Raw genomic sequence first — 27,891 nt, 5'->3', positions numbered from 1 at the left:
TATGCCAAGACCCTGGAGCAGACTGTGTGGTAGATCTGAAAAAATATCCTCTTAATCTATTGGCTACTGGGTGGGAAGCTGGGCAAAAATTGAGAAACAGCAGGAGTTACTAGGCCAGGCTGGAGGATTAGCTACTGATCACTGTGTTTGGAGGTGGAATGGCGGCGAGGGTTCTGGAAGCTGAGGTCACTACCAAGTCAGAATAAACATATCGACCAGGTTCCAGGCTGGGGCGAGTCAGACAACTGAAAGCTTTGGTTCAACCTGTGAGCCCAATGACCTTTGTAGATATGTGATCTTAATATCCATTTCTATTGTGTATTATACTCACCTACTTTGTTTTAAGATTATAATTCCTTTAGGGGTAAGACCAGCCTAGCAGACTCTGGTCCTGATTCTGATTTGGGTCTCTAGGCACTACTGTAATACAAATAAGTGCTAATGAATTAACGAAGAACATGGTAGAATTGAAGTGGAAGAGTGAAGAATGGAAGGAGGAGGGATGGATGTGTTGAGGTGGAAGAGAAATGACCTCTAAACGTTTGCATACATTCAAATTAGTTTCAGATAAGCATCTGAAGTTTGGAAGATTTTTCTGACTTGAATCTCTGAATCTTCTGAGTTGGGGTCTGGCTGGCTATGCATTTAATGTATTGCATGCATTCACACCAGTGCAGAACTAATGCAAAATTGGTGTACAACCTTTTACATCAGCTAGACCAGGCCCAGGAGTCTGGCTGAGCAGCACTCAGGACAGGGCTAGAGGAGAAGGGACAGAATTGGCTATATGCCACTTTTGCACTCCATTCCCAATATCTGTAGCTGGGAGATGATTCAAAGCTCAATCAGTCTTTGGCCCAATTTAGTGCAGCCTTAGGCAGATTCGGCAGTGTTTCTGCGGGTGATCTGCCAGTCCCATGCCTTTGGCGAACCTGCCGCCGAAGCCACAGGACCAGCACATTACAGTCGATTTTATTCTCTCTCCCCCACCTCCGCAAAGATGGGGTATCATATAGTAAAAACCTTGTTTGTTATCACAGTTACCACAGATATTTCCTATTCTAAATATATAGTGAAAAACTGTTGTGCTATCACTATGTGGTATCTGTTTGCAAATCCTGTATTTCAACAGTGACCAGCATATAAGGGAATCAACTTTTTTTTTCCTGGTGACATGTACTGTAAATGCTCCACAAATCTCATGAGGCAGAAGAGACCTCATGCTGACTACCATTGCCAATAGCATTTCTCTGATCAAATGCTCTTACTTAAACTTATAATGACAAGGAATAATGACAGTGCACAAAGACCATAATTCCAGAAGCTGAGCAATGCATTTGTATCTTTTAAAAAATGGATGGATTATCTAGGGAATTTGGTCTACGCTGGATAAAAGCCAGCTTAATTCCTGAGAGCAAATGTGGGTTAATACATCTTTGCTGGACATGAAATTATGGCAGGGGAGGGTGTTAAATAAAGCAGAATGATGAATTGGGCAATACAAAATCTTTACCAGAAATGCTGTTGCCTGTTTTTATTCTTCCTTGATAAGACTATTTTGAGGAAGAAAATCCTGAGTTTAACTATATCTAGCAAGCCCCATATATGTCAGATGGGGTAAATAATCTTTTAATCCTAGAATCTCCAGCTGATCACCAATCATTCAGTCCTCTTCCAAAACCATACAACTTGCTTATCATTCCTCCATTGATGGAAATACAAACGTTACCACTTAATTTAGACCGGATAGAAAAGAAGGTAAACTTTATATAAAAGCACACATTCCATTCTCAAGGCTCCCTAATCTAAGATTGCATGTCTAGTAGGTACCACTCAGGAGCCAAAAAATATAGGAATCCCCTCCTGTAGTTCTTAGGAACATGGGAATTTTCATACTGGATCAGATTCAAGGTCTATCTAGTCCTGTATCCTGTCAGTACCAGAGATTTCAGAGGAAAGTATAAGAAATCCACAGTAGGTAGATGTGGGATAATTTACCTGTACCTCTAACATAAATACCATCTTGATCTCTAATATTTAGAGTTTGGCTTAAGATGTGAAGCATACAGTTTAATAATCTTCCAAAAGTGTGTTTTCATTAATTATGAAAATTTGGATATTCTTGATATCTGCATAAGTATCCAATCCCTTTGTGAATATTTTTAAATTCTTGGTTTCCTGTAGTAACGAGTTCTAAGGTTTAGTTACATGTTTCGTAAAAAAGTATCAGTGTTGAATTTCCCAACTTTTACTTTCATTGAATATCCCTTTGTTCTCATGTTATGAGACATGAAGAACAGAAGTTCCTGATCTCAATTCTCTATATCATTCATTATTTTATATACTTTGACCATGCCCCCTCTTATTCATTTCCTTTCTAAGGTAAACAATCTCAATCATTTCATTCTGTCTTCACAGGAAGGTTTTTCCATCCTTCCTCTCACTCTCTCTGAACCCCATTTAGGTCAGCACTATCCTTTATGAGATGCAGTAATGAGTACTGCATACAGTATTCCAAATGAGGCTGCACCATGGGATTTATTCAAAGACATTATTATACATGTTCTAGTATTTGCCATTCCATCCCCTATTCATCCTAACATCTGGTTAGCCTTTTGGCTGCAGTTACACACTGAGCAGAAGTCTTCACCAAGCTGTCTACAATAACGCGTGGGTCCCTTTCTTCAATTGATAGAGTTAATCTAGAACCCTGTATATGAATAGTTTAATATGGCATGCTGTAGTATGGCCTAGAGGATAGTGCCTAGGACTAGGGATCTGGGTTCTGTCACAGGCCTGCTGAGTGATCTTGGGCAAGTCACTTTTCCCACTGTTTTCAGTGGTAGCTGTGTTAGTCTGTATCAGCAAAAAAAACGAGCAGTCTTTGTGGCACCTTAGAGACTGACAAATTTATTTGGACATAAGCTTTTGTGGGCAAAAACCAGTTGGAGAACACTTCAATCTCTCTGGTAACTCAATAACAGACCTCAAAGTGGCAATTCTTCAACAAAAAAAACTTGAAAAACAGACTCCAACGTGAAGCTGCAGAACTGGAATTAATTTGCAAACTAGATACCATTAGATTAGGCCTGAATAAAGACTGGGAGTGGTTGGGTCATTACAAAACCTTATTTCCCCAATACTAATTTCTCCATACTGTTACTCACACCTTCTTGTCAACTGTCTGTAATGAGCCACTCTTTTACCACTTCAGAAGTTATTTTTCCTCATGCATCTGATGAAGTGGGTGTTCACCCATGAAAACTTATGCTCTAATATGTCAGTTAGTCTATAAGGTGCCACAGGACTCTTTGTCACTTTTTACAGATCCAGACTAACACAGCGACCCCTCCGATACTTTTCCTCTCTTGCTATCCTGATGTTAATTGATTTATCTCGTTAGACTGACCTAACACTTGGTGAAGCACCCTCATCCTTTCATGTATTTATACCTGCTCCTTTATTTTTTTCTCCATGCATCTGATGAAGTGGGTTCTAGCCCACAAAAGCTTATGCCCAAATAAATTTGTTAATCTCTAAGGTGCCACAAGGACTCCTTGTGGTTTTTTTCCAACTGTGTGCTTCAGCTTCCCTATCTGTAAAATAGGGATGAGGAGACCTCTTTTTGGAAAGCACTTTGAAATCTACTGCTGAAAAGTGCTATGTAAGAGCCAGGTATTACTATTGTTTTCCCTCCAATGTGCATTAGGATTAATTTCATTTGCCATCATGTTGCCCATTCATGTAGCTTGTTTACGTCTCTCTGAAGTTCCCCAAAGTCCGTTCTGGTGCTGACTAACCTAAATAACTTTCATCAGCAAATTCTGCTGCATCATTACTCATGCCCATTTCAGATCATTAATATTAATCAACATGGGATTTAGTACAGAATCAAGAAGCACCCTGCAGTTAACCTTTGGCTATGATAAAAACTGACCATTTACTCCTACTCTTTGCTTTCTGTCTCTGAACCTATTTTTGATCCATGACAATGCATTTTATGGCTGAGGAAGACATTGTGGTGCATTACATAACCTGACTGTCCTATTTTGATCATTTATAAGGTCCAGCTGCCACTGCCAGATATACAGAGCTAAACACCGGAGTAGAACATGAAAAGATATGAGCCTGTGCACCTGCAAAACACTAATGATAAATGATAATTGCATGGGCATTAGATTTATAATCAGTAACACCTGATACAAATGCATTGCAGATCCAAATGAAAAAGCTAAGGTAAGTATGTGACCCTGGAACTGTAAGTATCTAGATTATAATAAAAGTATGCCAATAATTTTTCAATTTAGGACACATATTTTGCTCACAATTAGGGGCATTAAAGTCAAATGAAAGAATCTGACTGACTTCAATGAGCTCTAGATCAAGCCTTAGAAGAAGGAGAGGTCACTGGGAACTTTTCTTTTCATTGCTTCTGCAGAGCAGACGGCCATAGCACTCGTTGAGCAGTGGCAAGTGGCACTAACACTGCTTGCTGCATTCAGGACCTCAGAGGTGGCATATCTGTAAAGTGGAGGCCTGGCCAAGGAGCCAATCCCCAATCTTCACACTGGCCACACCTGGAACGCTGTGCTGGAGGACCACATGCTGCAATTTTTCAAAAGATTTAGCAAGGGCTACTAATGAGCACCTTTGCTCCAGAGCTCCTGGAGGCATGACGATTGCATCTACTCTGTGCAGATATGAAGTCTCCAGCTGTGCACCTCAAACAAATGTTCAAACAATGTTTTTACAGTATCTACCTTGTTCTACAGAGAATTTTAATGCTCTCTCTCAAGTTCCTATCTGATAAGCCAAAACTTCACAGGTCCCACATAATGTGAATCTATCACAATCTTATCATTCTGAGTGCTTTTTTCCCCCTATTCTGGTATTATTACATAGTGTCACCACGGTAAGTTCTATGTCATGCTAACAATAATGTGGGAACACATATTATGTAACAAGAGTTAAGAGTGAGTGAGTGTCTACATATACTATATGCGCACAAACACATGAGTTTTTGTTTGTTTTGAATCCTTTTTTTTTTTTGCAGAGGAGAATAAGAGAAGATCAAATGACAAGTACTAACATACAATTTGTAGTTCATGTATTCTTTGCCTTTCTTTTTTTATTTGTGTAAGCCAACACTTTTTTGGAACTTAAAAATTCAATATGCTCCCTTTTTTCTTTTTCCAGATTATTATAGTCTCCAGCTATATAAAGGGATGTTTTCTATTCTTGTTCTTTTTCTTTCCTTCTTTAAAGTGAAGCAGCTGCTGTTTCCGCAAAGCATCTGGTACGGGCAGCTGTCAGACAGGCTGTTGGATTTGATGGACCAATGGTCTGATCTGGTGTGGCAATTTCTATGTACCAAACACATCTGTCTTACCATAATATCTGGTAGTGTTTTATTATTCTGGATTACATAATGCAGTTTAATATGATATATGAATTCAACCACCATATTGCAAACATTAGTTTAATTTAGCAAAGGTATGCCTATTGCAGTCACCTACATCTAATGTGATTAGCACTGAACTAGACATCTTCTATCTAATGTGACATCATGCTACACAAACTATGATGTTCCTTTGGTTGTAATTCCATTGTCTATTAAAGGAGCTCCCTGTTTATTGTATACTGTCACTCTGATGGACAGAACATAAGTAGGAGTAAATGGAAACTTCCCTTCCTGGTTTCCCACAGGGCAATGGGCCACAAACTCACTGGAACAATTTTGTCTTACAAAGACTTTTCTCAAACCCTGTTTGTATGTTCTATGTGACATGTCACTTTTCATTGTTAAGAAAGAAAGAGCTAATGATGCACAGCATTGCACGTGGATGCTTAAAGCCACTTTACACATGGAGGTTACACTTTTCTGACAAAATGTCAATGTCCTGCCATACACATTCAGCATCACTGGGTTAGTTCCATTTGCTTTTGAAAGCACTGTTTATATATGAATTCCAGAGGATAAAAATGATTTATGAAGATCTGTCACATAGAACAGTAAAAACAGAAGCAACTTTTAAGAACCTGAAGCAATTGAACGGAATCCCAATCTTTAAAGACAGTGTGAATAAGATTTACCTTGTCATAAACTTGGGTGGCTGGAACATAACTGATTTTCATCTCATCTGTTTGGGTTGCTTCACTGCATAACATATATGACCTGTGCCTGTTCCCAATGAGGTGAAACGGGAGGTTTGCAATTGCCTCAACAGTGGAAGGACTAGCCCCAAGGAGAGGGTTTATATATATGCACCTCTTCCCTACTTTTTTTTTTAAAATGCTTTTATTTTTATTTTTTTTAAATGCATCACTCTATAGTAATGATCCAAAACACGCATGCTTCTGCAATGGTAAATGGGAATCTTTCTGGCCCAAGTGTACAGAATGTTATTGCACTTCATTTGTTTTTGATAAAGATTATGATGTTTGGTTTGCAAGTCTGGCAGACTTGAAATGTGGCTATTCCTTTTTTGGTACATTGTGTCAAATTCACTATTCAACATTCACTAACAAGACTTAAGTTGGGGTAAGACAAAGGAAGTTTCTGTTAAATAACAAGAGCAGCTAATAACTCCCAGCAAATCAGAAAAAGACAAGTAACATATTGCCCTATAATAAAGGGAACAAAAACAAGACTGAAAGTGTTACTTTTTGTGAAATTTAGTCTACTGTTGCTTAATTACTACTTTTCCAATAGAAAAAAGGGGGACAGTTTTAAAAAAGGGGAGGAGCCATAAATATTTTAAATTCCAAACTTTGTGATTAAAAATGGCATTTGAAGTCAAAATTAAAATGAAAATTTTTATTTCACTTAGAACATTCTAATTTTTCATTCAATAAATTTCAAATTTATTTTTTCCAGCAGGAATTTCCCTAATTCCCTTTTCCAACTAGCTTTTATTATTACTAGTGATAAATATAGTATTTCCACATAGCTGTAGGGGAAATGCTGTATTTATTATATTAGCATAAGCAAATAATCACTAATATACCAAATCAGACCAGCAGTGCACCTTGTCATGTATGTCTAACAGTGACCAGCAGTAGATGCTTCAGAGGATGGTGCAAGAGGAAGTTTCTCCCTATTCTTAGGCCAGGTCTACACTAAGAAACATTTGTTGGTACACTAATGTCTGGTGGAGTATGTGATTACTTTGATGACTATTTTTCACACTGGCAAAAGCCCTAACATAGAAGCAGTTATACCGGCATACATACTCTTGCCAGCATAACTTATTTCACTCAGAGAATTGGTATAAGCTACACCAGCAAAAGCATACTCTTGCCAGTATAAACTGCATCTGTACTAGGATGGTCTGGCGGTTCAGCAATACTGGTACAGCTATATTGACAAATCTTTTCTAGTTTAGACCTTGCCTAAGGCAGTTAGTGATTGAGTTGTGTCCTGAAAGATGAGGATTTGTATCGTCCATTTTTTCATCTTGTCTAATGTGACTATAAATGTGCTTATTGACATTAATATATTTCATGCTTTTTTGGGGGGGAATCCTACTAAGATCTTCACCCTTCTCTCTTGTAGAAGAGGAGTTTCAGAGATTAAAGACAATACTTTTGATGTAATGCATAAATAATCAGTTTCATAAGCTGCCTTTCAATTTAATTGTAGGTATTCTTTTGTTCTTGTATTATAGGAAAAGGTTAGTAACAGCACCCCATTTATTTTTACTTTACCACTGATTTAATATTTCCCATTCTTCCCCTTTCTTGTCTTCTCTTTAAATAATCTTACACTGTCACATGGCAATCTTTACATGCCTCTGATCATTAGTTGACCACCTTTGTGCCCGTTTACATCTGCTATATCGTCTTCTAGGACATATGGAGATCAGAACTGAACATATTAAGTAAGGGAATACTTATACTATGATATTTTAATAATATGTAACATTTTCAGCAATATTTTCTGTCCTATTTGGGTAATATTTTGTTTTCAATATTAAAGGTAATAATTGGAGATATACCAATCTCCTAGAACTGGAAGGGACCTTGAAAGATCATTGAGTCCAGTCCCCTGCCTTCACTAGCAGGACCAATTTTTGCCCTAGATTCCTAAGTGGCCCCCTCAAGGATTGAACTCACAACTCTGGGTTTAGCAGGCCAATGCTCAAACCACTGAGCTATCCCTCCCCCCCTATTGCTTGCTATTGCACATTGAACAGGTGTTTTGAAATAGGTGTTTCCTTCATTTTCAGATTTTGCATTCACCAAACTGTAAGTCTCACATTCATGACTCTTGACTGATTGAAAAATTTGATTGAACAAAAATATTTCCTCTTTCACCTATCTACCGCAGGGGGAAAAAAATCGGAGATTCCAAGACCGTAAGGAATGACTGTGATAATCTAGTCTGACCTCCTGTATAACACTGACCCAGGTAGTAACTAGATCTGTGTTCTGTGAGGGTTCATTGAATACATAACTGACACTTTCCAATGATATATATTATGGGCGAAATTCTAGCAAAAATTCCATTGACTACAATGGGACCAAGGTTTTATCTTATGGGTGTAATAGTGTAACGAAATACCTCTGGCTGCTGTGAACTGTGTAGCATGCCATGGATCTGATTTTCAAAGGTGATGAACATAAACAACCCCAGGGAAAGTCAGTAGGACCTGGAGTATTCAAATGCCCCTTAGTCTGACTTTGAAATAGGCCAAGTAAGCCATGGGTGGTTTGAAGGAGCTTTGTTTTGTAAATGATTCACCGCTAGCTGATGAAATGGAGTTAGTTTGTTCCTACTTGAATTTTTGGGATGTTTTACAATGTTAGATTAATTGTCAGGACACCTAAAGCTCTTGTATAGGCATTTCCTTTACTATTACTTAAATAGAAAAAAAACAAATAAATACCCAAAGATCAGACCCAAAGTATTTATGGAGAGCTGATCACTTGAAGGCAAGCATTCTGGGCATGTCAAACTCTGCTAGAGCCATATAATGGATTCCCACCTCATTCACAGCCTTACAAGAGCAGAAGTAGAAAGTAACAAATATCTTAGGCACAATATGCTACACCAGACTTGCCTTTTTTAAAAAACAATAAATTTTTAATTCTAACTCACTTCTGCCAAGAATAGACCAATTGACAGGTGCAATGAAGAACATCCTCCTTTGTTGTTTTCTTGTCGTGTATCTGGGGGATGATCATTCAAGACTATCTCTCTTTGCTAGGTTTTAATTCTGTGTAAAATAGTTTGATACTATTTTAATCCTGGTGACTTTTGTGATTACACATCACTAGGGCCCTACCAAATTCACAGCCATGAAAAACGCATCACAGACCATGAAATCTGGTCTCCCCTGTGAAATCTGGTCTTTTGTGTGCTTTTACCCTATACTATACAGATTTCATGGGGAAGACCAGGATTTCTTAAATTGGGAATCCTGAGCCAAAAGGGACTTGCAAGAGGGTTGGAAGGTTATTTTAGTGGGGTACAGTATTGCCACCCTTACTTCCACGCTGCCTTCAGAGCTGGGCAGCCACAGAGTAGCGCCTGTTGGCTGGATGCCCAGCTCTGAAGGTGGTGCCCCACCAGCAGCAGCGCAGAAGTAAGGGTGGCAATACCATACTATGCAACCCTTATTTCTGCGCTGCTGGTGGTGGTGTCTCTGCCTTGAGAGCTGGGCGCCCAACCAGCAGCTGCTGCTCTCCAGCTGCCCAGCACTGAAGGGAGCACCGCTGCCAGCAGCAGCACAGAAGTAATGGTAGCAGTACTACAACCCACCTACAATAACCTTGCAACCGCCCCCACCCCGCATTCCTTATTGGGTCAGAACCGCTACAATTACACCACCATAAAATTTCATGTTTAAATAGCTGAAGTAATGAAATTTACAATTTTTTAAACCCTATGACTGTGAAATTGACCAAAATGGACCATGAATTTAGTAGGGCCCTACACATCACCTAACTTTCATGTTGTTTTTGAATGACATCAGAATCAGTGTGTGCAGTAATAGCTTGCTCTACTATTATTCTAAGTATTACCTACAAACATTATGTAGAATAGTTGCCCTTAAAAATGTACATATCTTGCTTTTCATAAACTTTGCCAGAGAAAACATTACCTCATAATTTCCAGTATCCCCTAGAGAGTACCCAGCGATTAGGAGGGAATGCTATTTAGTTTTCTGATGCAGCATTAAGGCAATTGGCAGTTTCAAAGAATGACCTCCGTATCTTTGTTTCAATTGACTGTTATTGCATTGCTAAGCTATTATTTATTATCTGCTCTTAAAGTATTTGCCCATTTAATTTGAGATACTGCTTCTTTAATAAGATGTTTAATCAACACGCACGTAGTGTCTAAATGTAAATCTAATTCTTTCCTGAACTAGTTTAACATGAATACATAAACTTGAGAATACTCAGTTAGTTATAATTACTATTATCACTGCCTACAAAATCCCTTTTATTTATCTTTTTATTTAGAGGATGTGTATGCCTTAAGTACTCTTTATTTGAAGGTAAATCCTGATCATTATCTGTAAGGCGCACTACATGACAATGGTATGGTGCTTACTTTGGGTAAGTGACATGTAATATGAAATGGCAAATGCAACTAGGAACATGGAATAAATTTAAGAAAGGGGAAATGATGAGCAATAGCAACTTTCTGGCTGTGAGATCTACTTATTATCACTAGCTACCCAATGAAGGTGCATGTCACTTAATAGACAAATAAGAAACAGCATCCTTGCACCAAAGAGCACACAACTTAAAGGTCTGTGGCCCAGATCCATAAAGGTATTGAGATGCTTAGCTCCCATTGAATTCAATGGGAGTTGGGAACCTAAATATCTTTGAGGGTCAGGGCTCTTGTGTCTTCACAGAGGGAGGGGGATCTGATTTCAGGATCAGGGCCTCAGTTATTGCATAACTCGACAAATAATTTTTACCTTTTTCTTTGACGACAACTGGAGGCTTCACTGCTTGTTTTCTTGTGGCTCCTGAAAAAGTTACAATTTTGTATACATTCATGGGAAGAGAAGGCATGGAGGACCGGGTACAGCAATAATTTCATGCAGTAGCTTTGGTTGATGGTTCATGTATCAAAAGCTCATAGGCTTTTGTGGGATTTTTAAAATCTTTTATTCCTTGTGACACTGTTCTTTAAAGGGAAATACTCGGGTTTGTGGAAGGAGGAGTTTTTTAAGAGGGATTTGAAGGAGAAGCTGCACTGGTGGAAATATGATTAAAGGGGATCAAGGCACAGAGGAGTGTAGGATCTCCAATCACAGGTAAGGAGGCACAGAAAATACTGGGAAAAGGAAATAAGGGGAGTATCTAAACGTGCACATTACATGATGTAGTAAAGGGAACAGGAGGGAAGAGAAAAAACAAAACAAGAGTAGACTGTTAGGCCTTCTTTAAAATACTGGCAAACATGGGGGGGGAGTAAGAATTTTAAAGGAAAAAGTCCGTTGTAAACAAGATCTTTTACTGTGGAATAATCTCAGAAGGGAAGCAGTGGAAACTTCATTGCCTGAGACATTTAAACTGAACAAAACTTGAATTAAGATGACTTCATGGATCTTTTCCATCTCTACCATCTAGGACTTCGTGATTATTATTTCTGTCCTTTAAAGCAGACTGCAGGTTATATGGCAATCACTTTAGGACCATATGATACCATAAGTATCATTTCCAGAAGCATGTGATTAATCAATCTACAGTGAGATTTTGAAAAGCCCAGAATGAGATGAGCACCAAATTCTCCAGGTACTTCAGAAAATCTCATCTCTAAATATGGACTCTTAGTAATTTAGAACTTCTATTTTTCTATTACCTATTATTCTATTTTTACCTCTTTCTTTGACAAGAACTGGAGGCTTCTCTTCTTTTTCTTTTGAAGGCTCTGAAAAAATTATTACAAAAATTGAAGCAGGGAGGTAATTATATTATCATGCCTTTATACGGTATCTAGAGCTGTGCAACAGTTTCACAAAAAATACCAAGCTAGACAAGGGTTGATTAGCATGGGGTTTTGTTAAGAATCCAAAACTCAGTTTAGTTCAGCAAGGGTTCAGTCTGGGATCTGAAAGGCAAACTATGCTTTTTCTTACAGACCATTTTAACCATGAAAAGATTCTATAGGCCAAACTATGCCCTTAGTGCAACTGAGCTCCCCCATTGTCTTCCGTGGGCTTCAACAGGTGTCAATGAATTTAGCCTATAACTGGAATTTAGTTAACAATTCTGTTAGTGAGTGATACGTAAGAAGCAGCAGCCACCAGCTCTCTCTCCAGTAGGTGCACTGGCTCTGCAGATCAGACAAGAGTCAAAAATAGTAAAACTTTATTTTTATTTCTTAATCACATATGACTTCAGAAACACAAAGGGATCAGATCTAATGAATAAGAAGGTGCCGGTTTTTGTAACTTTTCACAGAAGAGCTGTAATTTAAGGTTAACAGGAATTGTGTGCACTGAGGCAACGATGCACTCGTTAGTGTGGACAACTGTATATTTAATAAGGGAATAGGTGTTTTTACACGTGACTATGAGCCATTACCCTTTTCCTTTAAGGCTGCTGGAGGCTTCACTTCTTTCCTTTTAACAGGCTCTGAAAAGAAACATTTAACATTTATCAGAAGTCAGGTTAGAGAAAAAAGATGACACATGAGAAGGAAGTGAGTCATATATTTTGATATGGAAAGAGAAAAGAAGACAGATGTGATAATCAAGTGGCTTTAATAGCATGGAAGTAAGCAGGACAATACAAAGATGTAATTAACTGAGCCTTTTAGACTTAGTTTGATAAGTAAAACAACAAACCTATAATATGTGAATAGTTCTTTTGTATTCAGAGAACTTGTTACATTGTCTCTCAAATAGAAAACGAATAATAATGATTTATGAAGAGGAAAGTAATTTTATACATTGGTTGGCATCAGCAATGGATTTTTCCATGACTGAACCGAAATACAAAATGAGCACACACTGACACAGTTACAGTGTTAGAATTAAAAGCCAGAAGATGCCAAAGAAGGCTAAGGAGAGGTTCTTTTTATCTGGGACTGACAACGGATATGGAACTAGAGCTGGGGAGAAAAAATTTCAACAAATAGTTTATTCATCAAAAAAAGCCATTTTCGTCAACCCCAAACTATTCTCAACTTCATACTGAGTTCACCAAATAGTTTTGACTAAAACCAAAACATTGAAGTGTTTTGGGAATGTTGAAACTAAACGGTTTGTTTTGACATTACTGAAACGTGTAGATTTTTTTGGACTAGTCTGACAACATGACCAGAGGAGGAAGTGATAGTGCTGTCCTCCTTATCACTTTAGCCCAGTACTTAGGCCACTCACCTCAGATGAGGAGACCCATGTTGAGTTCTCCCCTCTGCCTGATATAGAGAAGGGATTAGACCTTGGATCTCCCACATTGCAGGAGAGTGTCCTAATCACAGGGCAATGGAATATTCTAGTGCCAGGCTCCCTCAGTCTCTCCCATTAAAGCCATTGTATATTTGTATAAATAGATAGTCATTGGAACAAGGACTTGGACTTGAATCTCACACATCTGAAGTGAGGGCTCTAACTAGCAGGCTTTACAGTCATTCTCACTCTTTTTCCATGGCCCAATAACTATTCATTATCATTCACAGTGGCAATTCAGAGTTTTTTCAATTTCAACCAGAAGGAAAGGTGACAGGAATTGTAGCCTGGCCAAGGAGCCTGGTCCTGAGAAAAAAATGCGGATTCCAATTTTCGACCAGCTATGCCTTCTAATTTCAGTTTTGATGACCCTGTTGGTAGGAGAAGTCTGTTTGGGCATTTAATTTTGTTGTTTGACACTGAACCTACAGTATATCTTGTATGTGTGCTTTAAGATAACCTGAGTGTTATCAAGTAGTGAATTTAGATCTCACGAGAGATTACGGATAATGCCCACATATCTCCACTTGAGACTCTTTTCCAATATTGCATAGCTATTCAGATATTTAGTTATTAAATCTATGAATTTATATTTAACTTGTGCCATTACCTTTGTCCTTTGGAACTTCTGGAGTCTTCACGGTTTTTTCTTTTACATGCTCTATAGGAAAGTACAGTGGATTTCAGTTTTAGTGACTAAAAATAAAAGATGTACACAAGATGCATTTAAAAAGAACTAGCAAGTAACATATGGTAAAAGCTAAACCGATATAACCCTTAATCTCTCTTTACACTTTCTGGCATTTTGTCTGCAATCACCTCTCACGTTCTGTCAAATTAAGTCCCTGATTCTTTAATATGATTCATTAGCACAGAGTGCTGTCCCCACACCGAGCCCTACTGAAGTACATAAGAACATAAGAATGGCCCTACAGGGTCAGACCAAAGATCCATCTAGCCCAGTATCCTGTCTTCCGATGGTGGCCAGTGCCAGGGGCCCCAGAGGGAATAAACAGAACTGGTCATCGTCAAGTGATCCATCCCCAGTCGCTCATTCCCAGCTTCTGGCTAACAGAGGGTAGGGACACCTAGAACTTTGCATGGATGCAGAGATCCATGTAAGTGGATCTGAATATAGGACCAGATTCTTAGGGCCTCAGCCAAAGCCTGTTGGAGGTTAACAGGAATCTTTCCATTGACTCTAAGTGGGCTTGCCATCAGGCCTTCAATTCAATACCGTGGGCGGGGAATAAGAGTACTGAGCACCTTTATTACATTGTATAATTAATATTGTATGGAACACATCTTATTAACAGCCATTTCCTACTGGTGCTAATCTGTTGGCCTCTGAAGTGTACAGGTCAGTGAGCATTTGCAGGGATTAGATAGGAAATGATGTTTTCAAAGGGAGGAAACAATTTTGGACCTTTTTGAATGTCACTTGGTTGGAGTGAAAAAATGTTACCATTTGTAGGAATGCTAATTAGAGTCAATCATAATCCTTCTGAGCTGATATGGCACTTAAATGCCTAGCAGAACTACATCTCCTTGCAAGGATTATTGTAGGCTCTGTATAAACCAATGTTAGCTAAATCCACTGTAATAACAGTTTTGAGCCAACAGAAGAGTCTCTCTAAACTAGATTTAAAACTAGTTTCCAATTCTCAACAGCTGTCGGCCCTCCAGACTACCAGGACTGGATCCCAAGGATCTGTCTTAATCCACCACTAAACTCAACCTGACTTTAGACATGGGCTTTGCTAATACAAGTTCATTTCCAGTGGGGACAGAGCCTTAAATTACCTGCATGCATCTGATCTGGGAGACTTAGCAGACACTATCAGCAGCACCAGAGGTTAGAGGGAGGGTGCTAGATGATCCTTCTCCCAACATGGAGTGGGGACATACAGCCCAACAGTCCATCCCTCTTGCTGCAGGGGACATCCATGAAATTTCCTAGGTGGAGTGGCCGTTGAAAAAGGTCCCAGCATTCTCTAGCAATTAGGGACTAAGCAGCAGAAGCAACAACTAACAGCAGCACCAGGGGGCTATCCAAAGTGTACTTATCCCCTATCTTCATGAGCCAGGGCTTTAGAGACACATGGCCCCAAGATCTCCTCTCTCTTTCCATCAGCCACAGGGAGCAGTGATTTTATATCATCAAACGGCCTAAATGATGTCAACCTTCAAGCTGCTCTAACTTGCGTCAGGGACTGACTTGGTCCAGGGCCGGCTCCAGGCACCAGCTTATCAAGCAGGTGCTTGGGGAGGCAACTCCGGAGCGGGGCGGCACTTTCAGGTATTCGGCGGCAATTCGGCGGAGGGTCCCTCACTCCCACTCGGAGCAAAGGACCTCCCGCTGAATTGCCACAGATCACAATCGTGGCTTTTTTTTTTTCTTGGCTGCTTGGGGCGGCAAAACTCCTGGAGCTGGCCCTGACCTTGTCCATGATGGTCTCAGGATCAGGGGAACATAAAAATAGCTTAAAGCCACCTGTCCCCTCTCTGCCCCACACTGCTCCTTTATCAAGCACAGATTAATTCCAGATGAGAAGCTATGACCATATGATTTTAGAATAGGGACAAGCAGCAGGAGTAGATAAATTCATCAGAACAAAGATCTTGTTGTTACACAAATATTCATATTCTAGCAATAAAACAGGAGAAGAAAAGAAATAGGACATATAGTCTGAAAAAGTCATCACTTTCTGATTCTTTTTATTAGGCATCAGAGGACATTTAAATTTACACATCATACGTTTCCATTTTTAAAGGAAAATACTTGCTATAAAAAAATACTCCACTGAATGCTACAAACAGGATTTTTTAAAAACTTCATATAAACTACACACAATGCATAGCAAGTGTGATAAAGGACCAAACAGCAGCAAACAATACATATTTGTTTCTTTCAATAACATGTAGTGTAAGTACTGTGAAAGGGATACAAACTGCTGACTTTTTTCCTTGTGTAGAAACATAAAAATAAATAGAGCACATAACTGGATAACAATAAAAGATATGCACAGGAATCCATGCCTCCTGAGTTTCTTTGGCTTCAAACTAATCCAACCAATCAAAATTAAACCAACCTGAAATTGTTGAAGGGGCTTTCTTATTTCAGCAAAGAGCTGAAGATTTAGTGTTACATTTATAAATCAGTCTCAGATTCTGCCCCTAATAGGAAGATATTTCTTCTGTAGAAGAAAGTAAGTTTCTTTAGTATTCTCCTTAATTGGGATGTATTAAACTAGAAGTGGACCTGACCATAAGGTTCAGGGACATTTGACTCAGCCTTTCAACTACACAGAGAACCACTATTACGGTCAGACTGGAAGAATATCCGCATCTGAAATTCCTCCACCTTAAACAAAAAAATGCTTAATGCAATAGCTGGCCTGAGTCAATGCTCCTCTTCACTCTTTCCTGCCTTTCTACTGGCAGTAGTAATAAGGAAAGTATTCACACATACTGACTCAGTTTCATAGCAAGAGTTTTGATTCAGAGGATCTTCATCTTTCTCTTATTAGCCCAAAACTCACCCTGTTGCCCAAAAGAGTCTGAATTAGATACCATGATCCCTCTTTTCTTGCAGGGATTGTATTGATCATAAAAATGTTTAAATATCTCATCCAAAACTAAAATCAATGCCTTTATTCCATTTTCCAAAAACACCAACATTGAGCTCACAAGCTCCGTAACAGGGATTAGTACTTGGCCTGAAGTCCCAAAGCCAGCCATTTGGGTACGTATGATTGAAACTAGATTTTGTGCAGTAGTTTCCTTTTTTTGAAATCATGGCCTTCAGATGCTGAATTGATGAGCTATATCGGTTCTCTCCTTTGCTTTCTCTTAAGTTGATTTTCATTAGCATGCCAAATCCCTACATAGCATCTGCCTTTTTCTTTCCAAAAGAGATTCAACAAACTTTTCGCTATCCCATCAAAGACTGGTTGGATGGAAAGTACAGGAATATTTTTGGTTCATAATGTTTGAATTTATATACGAGCTAGTACTTATATACAATGAATGTTTATTAATTGAGATTTTTTCACAATTTTACATTGTATTTCTTTTACTTGTTAATTTATATAATAAAAAAATTAAACACGTAGGCGTTGATCCTGAAAACATTTACGCACATACTTAACTTCAAGTAGGTGTGTGGCCTAACTGACTGGAAAGAACAGTTACTTATCCTATTGAATGCACCTACTGAATGCATCCCATCCCATGCCCATAAGCTCTGATTCAAAGCTGGTGCAACACACACAGCAAGAACACACACGCAGCCAACAACCGACAGCACTGGATAGGCAAAAGAGAATACAGTGGGGATGCAAAATGTTATCCCTGAAGGGTTGCCATGCTTCAGTGAAACTGAGTGGGTATGGGACTTATGCACACTGCGTGCATTTGGTTTTTTCGATAGTAAGTTTAATAAAGCCCCAGTTTTAAAATCATCCCTAGTCTGGGAGTGAAACATGGTCTTCTGGAGAAAGGAGCAACAGATAGGCATGTCCCTGACAGAGCATCTATCTCCAAGGCAAAAAAGGCACCTCCCATCATTAGGCAAAATAGCTGCATCACAACATGGGCAAGTTTTAAATGCTGGGGAGTTTGTTTCAGGCACAGTAGCTAAATCCCAGTACCTGACAAGTCCCTAAACACACAAACACACACACACACACACACACACACACACACACACACAAATCTAATGTCAATGAGCATGAAAAAAAACCCTACGTTAATTATATGATCTAATATATTTACAAGTCTAAGAGAAAAAATGCAGTGTACAGAGAAGCAGATTTCTGTCTTGCTGTTAGGGATGAGGAGAAGAAACTGAAGAACAATTGGACCCCAATGTTCCCTTTATGCCCTTAGATGGGAGGGAATGAGGGATCCAGGGAGCAGGTGTGGCCCCAATGGACGCTGCTTGCTGAAAGAATCCAATCTCGTCCAATGGGGTGCATGCACACTAGAAGTGGAATTCACATGGACAATCACTTGAAGAGTGAGACTATTCATGTGTGAATGTGTTTGTAGGATAGGGGCCCTTATCTGAAAGTGGTAAATCAGCATGATTACCAGGGCTTGAGTATATATCTAGCAATTCAATTGCTGTCTCTTTCTCTACAGTTCACTAATTTACATGTAGTGTTATTCTACATAGAGAAAATAATCTAAATTCCTCAGTTACTCCTGTTTGAAATAATAGAAAATAATTACTGTAATCTAATATAAGATATTATTATATTTACATATGTGGTGATACTTCTTATGCTGAAGAACAAAGCACTTTTTAAAAATTATGTACATACACATATTGCTTCATCCTTGAAATGCAAGTAACTCTGGAGTGGAGGGTAGCAATAAGGGGGATGAAGGGGGCACAGCATGCTGAAAAACAGTGACTCGAGGGAAATTTTAGTTGAGTTAACCATCTATACTTGAAAAAAAATGCCATAAGAAATTTTAAACTTACATGAGTAAGAAAGGGAGAGAAAAAAATAGTCAGACAAACTTGCAATTCTAAAGACTCAGGTGGTTGAATGGTTGATGCAGTGAGCTTTTAACCTCGGCCTTTACAAAGGCCTGAAGGCATGTCACTATCTATCACACTTTCATACCATTTCATATGCTACTGTTTTACTTTATTCATGTTACAGCCACAGGTTTATACAAGCAGTTCAATTCAGAACTTTCCAGCTGCCTATAGAAGACACTAACAGTTCTTTATCTTGATGAGGTTATAGATCTTAATCACTGATGAAGATAGTTTTCATAATGAAGAAGCATTTGTATATTAATAGTTCTGTGGCTTCTACACTCTAGTTAGATAACACTGTTTGACTCGCCTTTCATGGCATAGATGGTAAACAAGATTTTGATAATTTTAATATTCAGATTATTTTTAAAGATATAGGAAAGTCCCTCCTTGATTCAATTATAATTATAATAAAGTTGATTACGGTAATTTTAAACCAACAAACATCCTCTTACATTGTGTATAATTACCTTTATCTTTTAAAGCTGCAGGATGCTTTACTTCCTTTTCTTTGACATGCTCTGTAAAAATATGTAGTACTTTAATTAACAAACCAAAGGGTTAAAGGCTAAAATCTGATGACTCAGTGACAATGCTTAATCAGACAACTGATTGTTTGAAACAGTCCCCAAAACCATTTCAAAATTCAGTCAAAAACACTGATTTTGATCAGGTTAATTATGCTTGCAAAATAAAACAACAAATTTTATGTAATTACAATGTGAGAACAAAGATCACTTAAAACTTGTGCCATATTTTCTGAAATCCTTTGCAAACCTTATCAAATGCTTCTCAGTTCTGAGGCTGTAATTCTGAGTTTCAGTGCAAACATTTTGCATTGCCTTAGCTTTGTTCTTCACCTACAATTCAGGCAGTAATTAGTCTCAATATTTCTTAAATTCTGAAAATTTATTTTCCTCACCATTCCAAAACTATGTTGTAAGTTACAAATAAAGACATCCATATATAATGAGGATTAAAAAAAATCGAATCCTCTGGCAATTGTAGTATTTTATGCTGCTATATTACCTTTATCCTTTGTTGCAGCCGGAGGTTTCACTTCTTTCTCTTTTACAGGTTCTGTAAAGAAATATTTAGCACAGATACAGTGAGAGTCACAAGCAAAAGCCTGGTTTGTGGAATACAGAGACTGAATCATATGAGATAATGAACCAGTTAGACAGTATGAGAGACTCTAGCTATACAATGGCACAAATGGCAAGAGATGAACTGATTAGAAGAGTTTTGTGAAACCTGCCTGTTTCAGTTCACAGTATGTTTTGTGTTGATTTCATTATGAAACTTGCAAGATTTATTAAAGTTTAAACAAGCAACCTCCCACAGGTCCAGGATACTCTTTTAATCTTAGTTGCCAACTGAAGGGAGCAAAGTGACCCATTTCCAACTCTCAACTCTTCAGATAATGTTTTGGTGACCCGCTTTTGCCATCTTCATTTTTCAAGAGGTCAGCAAAATAAGCTGGATACTTCTGAATCCTCCCAGTATCTTCTTGGGGACAGATAGTCTGTCCACCCTCCTCCATTCTTTGGAAACAGGTCAGGAAAGATGCCTCTGCTCCTACTAGTCATTTAATGCTTTGAGGTGCCTCAGCCCCTTAGTGAAAGTGCATTACATGGCCAGCAGAAATAAGAGAAGTACTAACAATCAAAAAAGAATCCTACAAAAAGTGGAAACTTGGACGAATTGATAAGGAGGAGAACAAAAAAATAGCACAAGCATGTAGGAACAAACATGAAAGGTTAAGGGAAAAAATGAGTTATCCTAGCACTGAACATAAAAGGCAATAAAAAAAAGATTCTTTAAAAACATTGTAAGCTAGAGAAAGATGAAGAAATGTAGGCCCTCTATTTAGTGGGGAAGGAGACGTAATAACTGATGACAACAAGAAAGCAGAGATGTTTAATGCCTATTTTGCTTCAGTCTTCACTAAAAAGGTTAATGGTGACCAGATACTCAACCAAGTAATATTAACAACAGGATGGAAGGAATGCCAGCCAAAATAGGGAAAGAACAGGTTGGAGAATATTTAGATGTTAGTTGTATTCAAGTGGGCAGGGGCGGATGAAATTCATCCTAGGGTACTTAAGGAACTAGCTGAAGCAAACTCAGAACCATTAGTAATTATCTTTGAGAACACCTGGACTATCAGTGAAGTTCCAGAAGACTGGAGAAGGGCAAACATAGTACCTTTCTGTAAAAAGGAGAACAAAGAGGATCCAGGGACTTAAAGACCAGCCAGCTTAACTTTGATACCTGGAAAGATACTGGAATGAAGTATTAATTAATTTGTAAGCAGCTGGAGGATAATAGGGTCATAAGGAATAGCCAGCATGGATTTGTCAAGAACAAATCATGCCAAACCAACCTAATTTCCTTCTCTGTCAGGTTTATTGGCCTAGTGGATAGATAGGAAACAGGAGATATGATATATCTTGATTATATAGTCAGGCTTTTGGCACAGGCCCTCATGACATTCTCATAAGCAAATTAAGGAAACATGTTCTAGATGGAATTACTATAAGGTGGGTACACAGCTTGTTGAAAAATGATATTCAACGAATCATTATTAATGATTCTCTGTCAAACTGCAATAGCATATCTAGTGGGGTTCTTCACGGGTCAGTCTTGGGTCCTGTATTATTCAATATTTTCATTTGTGACTTGGATAATGGGGTAAAGAATATGCTTATGAAATTTGAAGATGACACCAAGCTGGGAGGGGTTGAAAGCACTTTGGAAGACAGGATTAGAAATAAAAAAAAACTGGACAAATCAGATAATTGGTTTCAAATCAACAAGATTAAATCAATAAAGAAAAGGACAATGTACTTGACTTAGCAAAGAAAAATCAAACATACAACTACAAAGTAGAGAGTAACTGGCTAGGTGGTAGTGTTCCTGAAAAGGATCTGGGGGTTTGAATGGATCACAAATTAAACTGGAGTCAACAATGTGATGCAGCTGTGAAACACGCTAACAACATCCTGACATGCATTAATTGGAGTGTCATATATAAGATATGGGAGGTAATTGTCCCACTCTGCTTGGCACTGGTCAGGCCTCAGATGGAGTACTGTGCCCACTTCCGGGTACCACACTTTAGGCAGGATGTGGACAAACTGGAGAGAGTACAGAGGAGAGCAACAAAAATAATACAAGGTTTAGAAAACCTGACTCATGAGGAAAGGTTTAAAAACTGGCCACATTTAGTCTTGAGAAAAGAAGACTGAGGGAGAACCTGATAACAGTGTTCTAATATGTTCAGGACTGTTATTAAGAGGATGGCGATCACTTGTTCTCCATGTCTGCTGAAAGTAGGCCATGAAGTAATAAGCCTGTGAAAGGGCGCTACCAGCAGCACCCTGATCACTAACATTGCGGCAGCCTGAGGAAGGCTGAGGACAATTATACAATTTCTGATGGGGGATTGTGAGCACCTGGGTGACAATCATTGGGCTAACAAGGTAACAGTGCATAATAAAAGAGGAGGAAACATGAAGCAAGGGGAGTTCAGGAGATGGCTCTGGGGGTGAGTCTCAGCTGGGGAGTGAGAGCTGCAGGAAAGCCTATCCTTGCTGTAAGCCTATATTGCATGGTATTACTATGTAAGAGGGGAATAAACACACACCTTGGTGAAAAACAACCAGTCCTGTGTGTGATTGTGAAACCATCTGAACTGGCCAGGCAATGCAGTTCACCGGGTAGGAACAAAGGTGCCCAGTGACAGGCCTTAACCCGCAGCAAGGGAGATTTAGGTTAGATATTAGGAAAAAACTTTCTAACTCTAATGGTAGCTAAGCTCTGGAATAAGCTTCCAAGAAAAGTTGTGGAGTACCCATTATTGGAGGTTTTTAAAAACAGGTTGGACAACCACCTGGTCTATGTTTATTTGGTCCTACCTCAATGCAGGGAGATGGAACTGATGACTTCCTGAGGTTCCTGCCAACCCTACACTTATATTATTCTATGACTTTTTCATTATGTGTTTTGTACAGCACCTAGACTAATGGGGTCCTGGTCCATGACTGCGGCTTCTTGCTGCTATAATAATTTACAGACAAATAGTGGTGGCAGAAGGTAGGCAGGCCACCAACAGAAGACAAAATATTTAGGAAAAGCAGGCTCTCTGCCACCCTTCCCCTTCCCAGCTCTCCTAGGAAAGTGTGAGAAAGATCAGGTCATCTGGCCTTCCTCTAAGGAACTAGGAGTGGGCCAAGAATCCAGTGCTTGAAGATGCTGGAGAGCATTGTGGTAGAAGACAGCCTAGCTTTCCCTGCAGAAAATAACAGGCCTGGGCCTAAGGTCTGCTGGGAATAGGAGTGCAGGTCTGAAACTTGCCAAAGTTTGCTGAAAGGCATGAATAACCTCTTTTATTGGAAGACTGAAATCACACTTCACTTTTTCTCATCCGAGCTTTCTAAAATGCGGCACACATCCAATGTTCAGAGATTTATCAGTGCAACAATGAAGCTTTTTGTTTATGTTTTAGTACCTTGCTCTTTGTAGGACAAGTCTAGTACCTGGAAATCTGTATGTAGGGAACTCAGTTATACTGAGACTTCACTTATAACAAAGTTGACCAAAAGCTGATAAAACCTCATTTCTGGTTATAGTAAACCTCTAATCTGTAGAATAAATTAGTTCAGCGGAAGTGTGTTACATTGTATTCATGATCATACAGAGAAAGAGCCTCTCTTTCAAATAGTTACATTTACAAAAGAAAAGGTCAGGTGAAAGTTTGTTAAATGTGGGGGGAGGAATCATTTTGTTGGGATAGATTTTTTTTTCCATCCTTAAAATATACAAATTGTCTCTTTTCTATTTTCAAATGCCAACCTCTGCAATCAGTGTTTCAGCCATCTGATGCTCAATATATAGAAAAGAAACAATTCAATGCCAATGTTCTGAAACATTGTGTTACCTATCTAATATTACATCAAAAAGTCAAATACTAAATAGACTCAATATTAAATATTCATATATAATGTATAAATATATACATCAATGAAATGTAGAGCTAAGGCTGAAAATTAACTACACCTTTGTGCCTCTGTATTGTAGGAGTCACCCAACGGCAGTCCTGTGTACCATGCCACATCCTGCAACACCCCAAAGCAACAAATGGGTGGGGAAAAGATGGCATTTCTGTCTTTGGAATCAGTGTCCTTATTGCTGAACGCTTATGTCAAGACCCCTTATGTGATTTGAATGCAGCTTTTGTGGTCAATTCCAGCAATGACAATGCATTTAATTATATTAGCAAAATAAGCCACCCGGCATCACACACTGCTAAACCCATTAAGTTCAGAAGCCTGCTTATAAGAACTCAGGTAATGTGCATCTCCATTATTAACAGCACCATTATTGCATTATTCCAAAAGATGTCACACCAATGATTTGATTTCAAGAGATCAAACACTTGTGAACTCAAAGCCTGAATTGTTACTGACTAGGCCTTACATTCCAAGTGATCCAATAAACCAGAAAGCCATTCAGAAAATGCTGCCAAGATTAATGCCATCGCCAGGAAAAGCTTAGCTTTTGGGATGGTGCTAGATCTGATACAGACGTCTTTCAAGAATTAAAAGAAAGCTAAGAAATATTAGCTTAAATTATAAATAGATATAGGACATACTGTGACTAGATGAGCAGTCTGAGATCTATCATATAGTTGAAATACTATATTATAATTATGGCAAAATTATAGTCTGGTATGCAGGACAGCACCACTAATTCACACCAAGGCCCTCTGGTTTTTATTCTGCATTGGTTCTCAGCATTAAACTTCTACTGACATCAGAATACACGGCTGAGATACTTACTGAGGCTAATGGAGTCTCAGTGACAATCAGAGAAGAATTTTGTCCATAAAATAATATTTTTTTGTAATCTAGGTTTTTCACAGCAGTGTTACAAAGAGGTGAGAAATCTCCTCATGGCCAAAAGAAGCAGAGAGCAAACAGTAAAGAGACCCTAATCCTCTGCTTTAAAATAGAAAAGAATTTCTTAGCATTTCCAAATGAATATGTCTGTTTACTTGAACCTATTCTATCTAATCAACCATTCATCCATTCACCCCTCCCATAATAATAAATAATAATACTTGGCTCTCAGATACTTCTTTTCATCTGTATAGCTTAAGGTGGTACTAAGTCAGTTATAGGGAACATGTATGATAAAGCTTACTTGTTTCTTTCGGCTTTGGTTTATCTAAACAAAAAACAAAAACAAAAAAATCTCTTTAGAGTTACCTTTGTTTCTTGTGGGAGCAAAAATGTAATGCTAACAAAAAATGTGTTGTAATAGAAGAAACACATAAAAACATCTTTAGTCAACAAACAAGAGAAATTAACCTTAACTGCTAAGGATTAGAATTGAAGTCATTACCATTTTATGGCTGCTTGACAGCATATGTGAAATGAGTTCATGGACTCGGTCCAATTTGTAGTGGACATGTAACCCCACCACACACACAAAAAATCAAAACAACCTGTACAATTTTCTACTAATTAGCCACCTTTGTAGCAGTCTCCAGTAACCCAGGGAGTATTGTGACTTGGGGGTACATCTACACATCCAGATGCAGAGGTAATTTCCAGCTTGAGTAGATGTACACACACTAGCTCCAATCTAGCTAGCATGCTAAAAATAGAAATGTAGCCCTGGCAGTGCGAGCAGCCAGATGGGCTAGTTGCCCAAGAACATACCTAGGGTCCTGAGCAGGATTTTGTTTGGGATGGCTAGCCCATCCTGCTGTGCTTGCTACACTTCTATTTTTAGCATGCTAGCTCGATCAAAACTAGAATGCACATATGTACTCAAGCTGGAAATTACCCCCCAGCTCAAAGTGCAGACAGACCAGGAGCAAAGAAGAACCAGGGTAAGTAGTAATTCACTGCTAGCCTCTACTAATAACTTAATATCCTGCCCCTGGTCCCCATTTGCTCAGCTACTTTTGGCCGCTCAATAAAGGGATGGAGTTAAAGCTCTGCCTGTTCACTGAAGCTTTCCAACCACCTTGCTCTCCTTTAAACATTTTGCAAAGGTTGCACCAATCTCTACATTTCCACTAATATGAAAGCTGGTAAATATTATCAATAATAATTTTCCTACCACTATTTTGCCCAGTTCTATATAGGAGTGATTTAACATGAAAGGCAAAACAGTTTTAATACATGAACATTTTATTTTGAAACACTAGAATTCTTGCTAGGGTTGTTAAATTAGCAATGCTGCTAACTCGTGATTTTATTATGACTCCCAGTATTTTGTGTTGCTCGTAAAGCCCCAGCCCCTAGAATCCGATCAGTAGGTGAGAATCTTAAAATTAAAACTGTATTTTTAGCCCTCATGTTTGTGGAGAAAAGCTTGAATACATGACCTAAGTAAATCCTTAAGGCTCAAAAACTAGAAGGCAAATAAATAGAACCTCAAATGATGATTTAAAAACAAAACAAAAAACCTCATGATTTTTAACGCATCTCATGATTTTGGGGCCCCAATTCCTGAATGTTTGGGGTTGGCAATACTGAACTAGCATTACAGTAGGATGGATATTCTTCCTTTCCTTTTCTTACTGAACACTGGACTCCGACAATTAATATCACAAGTGATGTCAGTGCTCAGTTTTAGAGGCATGTCCATGCATGGGATGGTGCAGTGAGTGAGCTGCTAGATCTATTACATCATAGTCCAGTGTAGGATGCCTGCAGCAGGCCTCAGGCAGACTACTCAAGTGGCCTTTGGCCCATCTCTAGGGTGAGAGGTAAAAGGATATCTCCTACCACCCAATGCAAAGCCCTTTTACTGAAGTTTTTCAAAAAAAGACCAGAATTTTACTCAATGGGTTTTTACACCAGTGTAAGGCTACATCTACCGCTGGAGCTGGGGGTGTGATTCCCAGCGTGCACAGCTGAATTCACAATAGCTCTCATCAAGCTAACACTAAAAATAGTAGTGTAGCCAGGGTAGCGTGGGCAGAGGCAAGTGACAACACAGGCAAGCCACCCCTAGTACAAACTGCCTGGACCCCATGCAGGTACTCAGGGTGGCTAACCTGTGCTGCTGCTTGCATTGCCCATGCTGCCTTGGCTACACTACTAATTTTAGCATGCTGGCTCAATGAGAGCTAGTACAAGTATGTCTACATGAGCTGGGAATCACCCCTCCCCCCCCACCACCCAGCTTCACTTGGAGTCGTAGCCTAAGACAGGCCATCAGCCTTCCAGTTTTTCTTAGGATGCAATGCAATCTCCAGATCTTTGTAGAGACATAGCGCTAGATCCTCAGTGGTGTAAGCTGGCACAGCTCTGTTGATGTCAATGGAGCTACATTCATTTATCCCAACTGAGAATCTGATCCACTTGTCCTACCACATGATTGTCTCTCTTTTTTTTAAAATGGAGACCCCATGTTGCTGAATGAAAGCCACCCTGCAGGACAGGAAATCCCCTATGGGACAGGTGAAATGTTAAGACTCCAGAATGGTTTGTTCACTTGAAGTGTCTCTGTGTGTTTTGTATTATGTAAGCAAGAGACCGAGCCAGAATCCTATCTGAAATTCTCTCTTCTCTGGCAAACTGAGCAGATCAATGGCACAGACTGATAGAGTAATGAATTTAAAGGTTATTGCCACGAAGCTGTCTGTTTTTTCCCCTGTGCCATTGTCTTTCTAAAGCAGATAATGTCAAAATATTTCAAGTTTCTCTTTACCTTGCTCCACAGCCTTCGCTGTTTTTTCTTCCTTCTTTTCAGGTACTGCTGCAAAACAAAGATAAGGTTTTCCAGTCAGAAGTGCTGCCCCCCACACAAAGCATTTCTGAAGTAATTAAATGTCTACAGATTTCTTTGAAGGAAATGATTTCAAAGTCTCGTGACCACAAGATAACCTCCCTT

The 27,891-nt window shown here is 38.9% G+C and overlaps 1 protein-coding gene and 1 long non-coding RNA gene across 5 annotated transcripts in view; one reads left to right on the top strand and one right to left on the bottom strand.

Moving 5' to 3' along the window:
- Nucleotides 1-27,891, bottom strand: part of TRDN (triadin) — a 292,575-nt gene that overhangs the window by 63,296 nt on the left and 201,388 nt on the right. The window contains exons 24-31 of the mRNA XM_039528738.1: nt 27,709-27,756; nt 25,183-25,206; nt 20,005-20,055; nt 19,446-19,496; nt 14,032-14,082; nt 12,553-12,603; nt 11,846-11,896; nt 10,938-10,988 (exon numbers count right to left, since the gene is read on the bottom strand). Coding sequence (XP_039384672.1) covers nt 10,938-10,988; nt 11,846-11,896; nt 12,553-12,603; nt 14,032-14,082; nt 19,446-19,496; nt 20,005-20,055; nt 25,183-25,206; nt 27,709-27,756 — 378 coding nt within the window. The remainder of the gene's footprint in view (nt 1-10,937; nt 10,989-11,845; nt 11,897-12,552; nt 12,604-14,031; nt 14,083-19,445; nt 19,497-20,004; nt 20,056-25,182; nt 25,207-27,708; nt 27,757-27,891) is intronic.
- LOC120400281 lies at nt 220-27,891 on the top strand. 4 transcript variants are annotated; one of them, XR_005595675.1, is made up of 11 exons: nt 220-266; nt 4,065-4,236; nt 5,054-5,107; nt 7,805-7,880; nt 8,330-8,410; nt 10,471-10,566; nt 11,158-11,279; nt 11,631-11,760; nt 20,053-20,248; nt 24,058-24,326; nt 27,751-27,891. It is a non-coding gene; the product is annotated as an uncharacterized LOC120400281 (long non-coding RNA). The 4 variants fall into 4 exon arrangements; XR_005595673.1 differs by having other exon boundaries at nt 11,596-11,760; XR_005595674.1 differs by lacking the exon at nt 220-266 and adding an exon at nt 1,640-1,758 and having other exon boundaries at nt 11,596-11,760.

This window comes from Mauremys reevesii, linkage group 3 (genome assembly GCF_016161935.1).
Source record: "Mauremys reevesii isolate NIE-2019 linkage group 3, ASM1616193v1, whole genome shotgun sequence".
Lineage (NCBI taxonomy): Eukaryota > Metazoa > Chordata > Testudines > Geoemydidae > Mauremys > Mauremys reevesii.
This window is presented reverse-complemented; position numbering and strand designations above follow the sequence as displayed.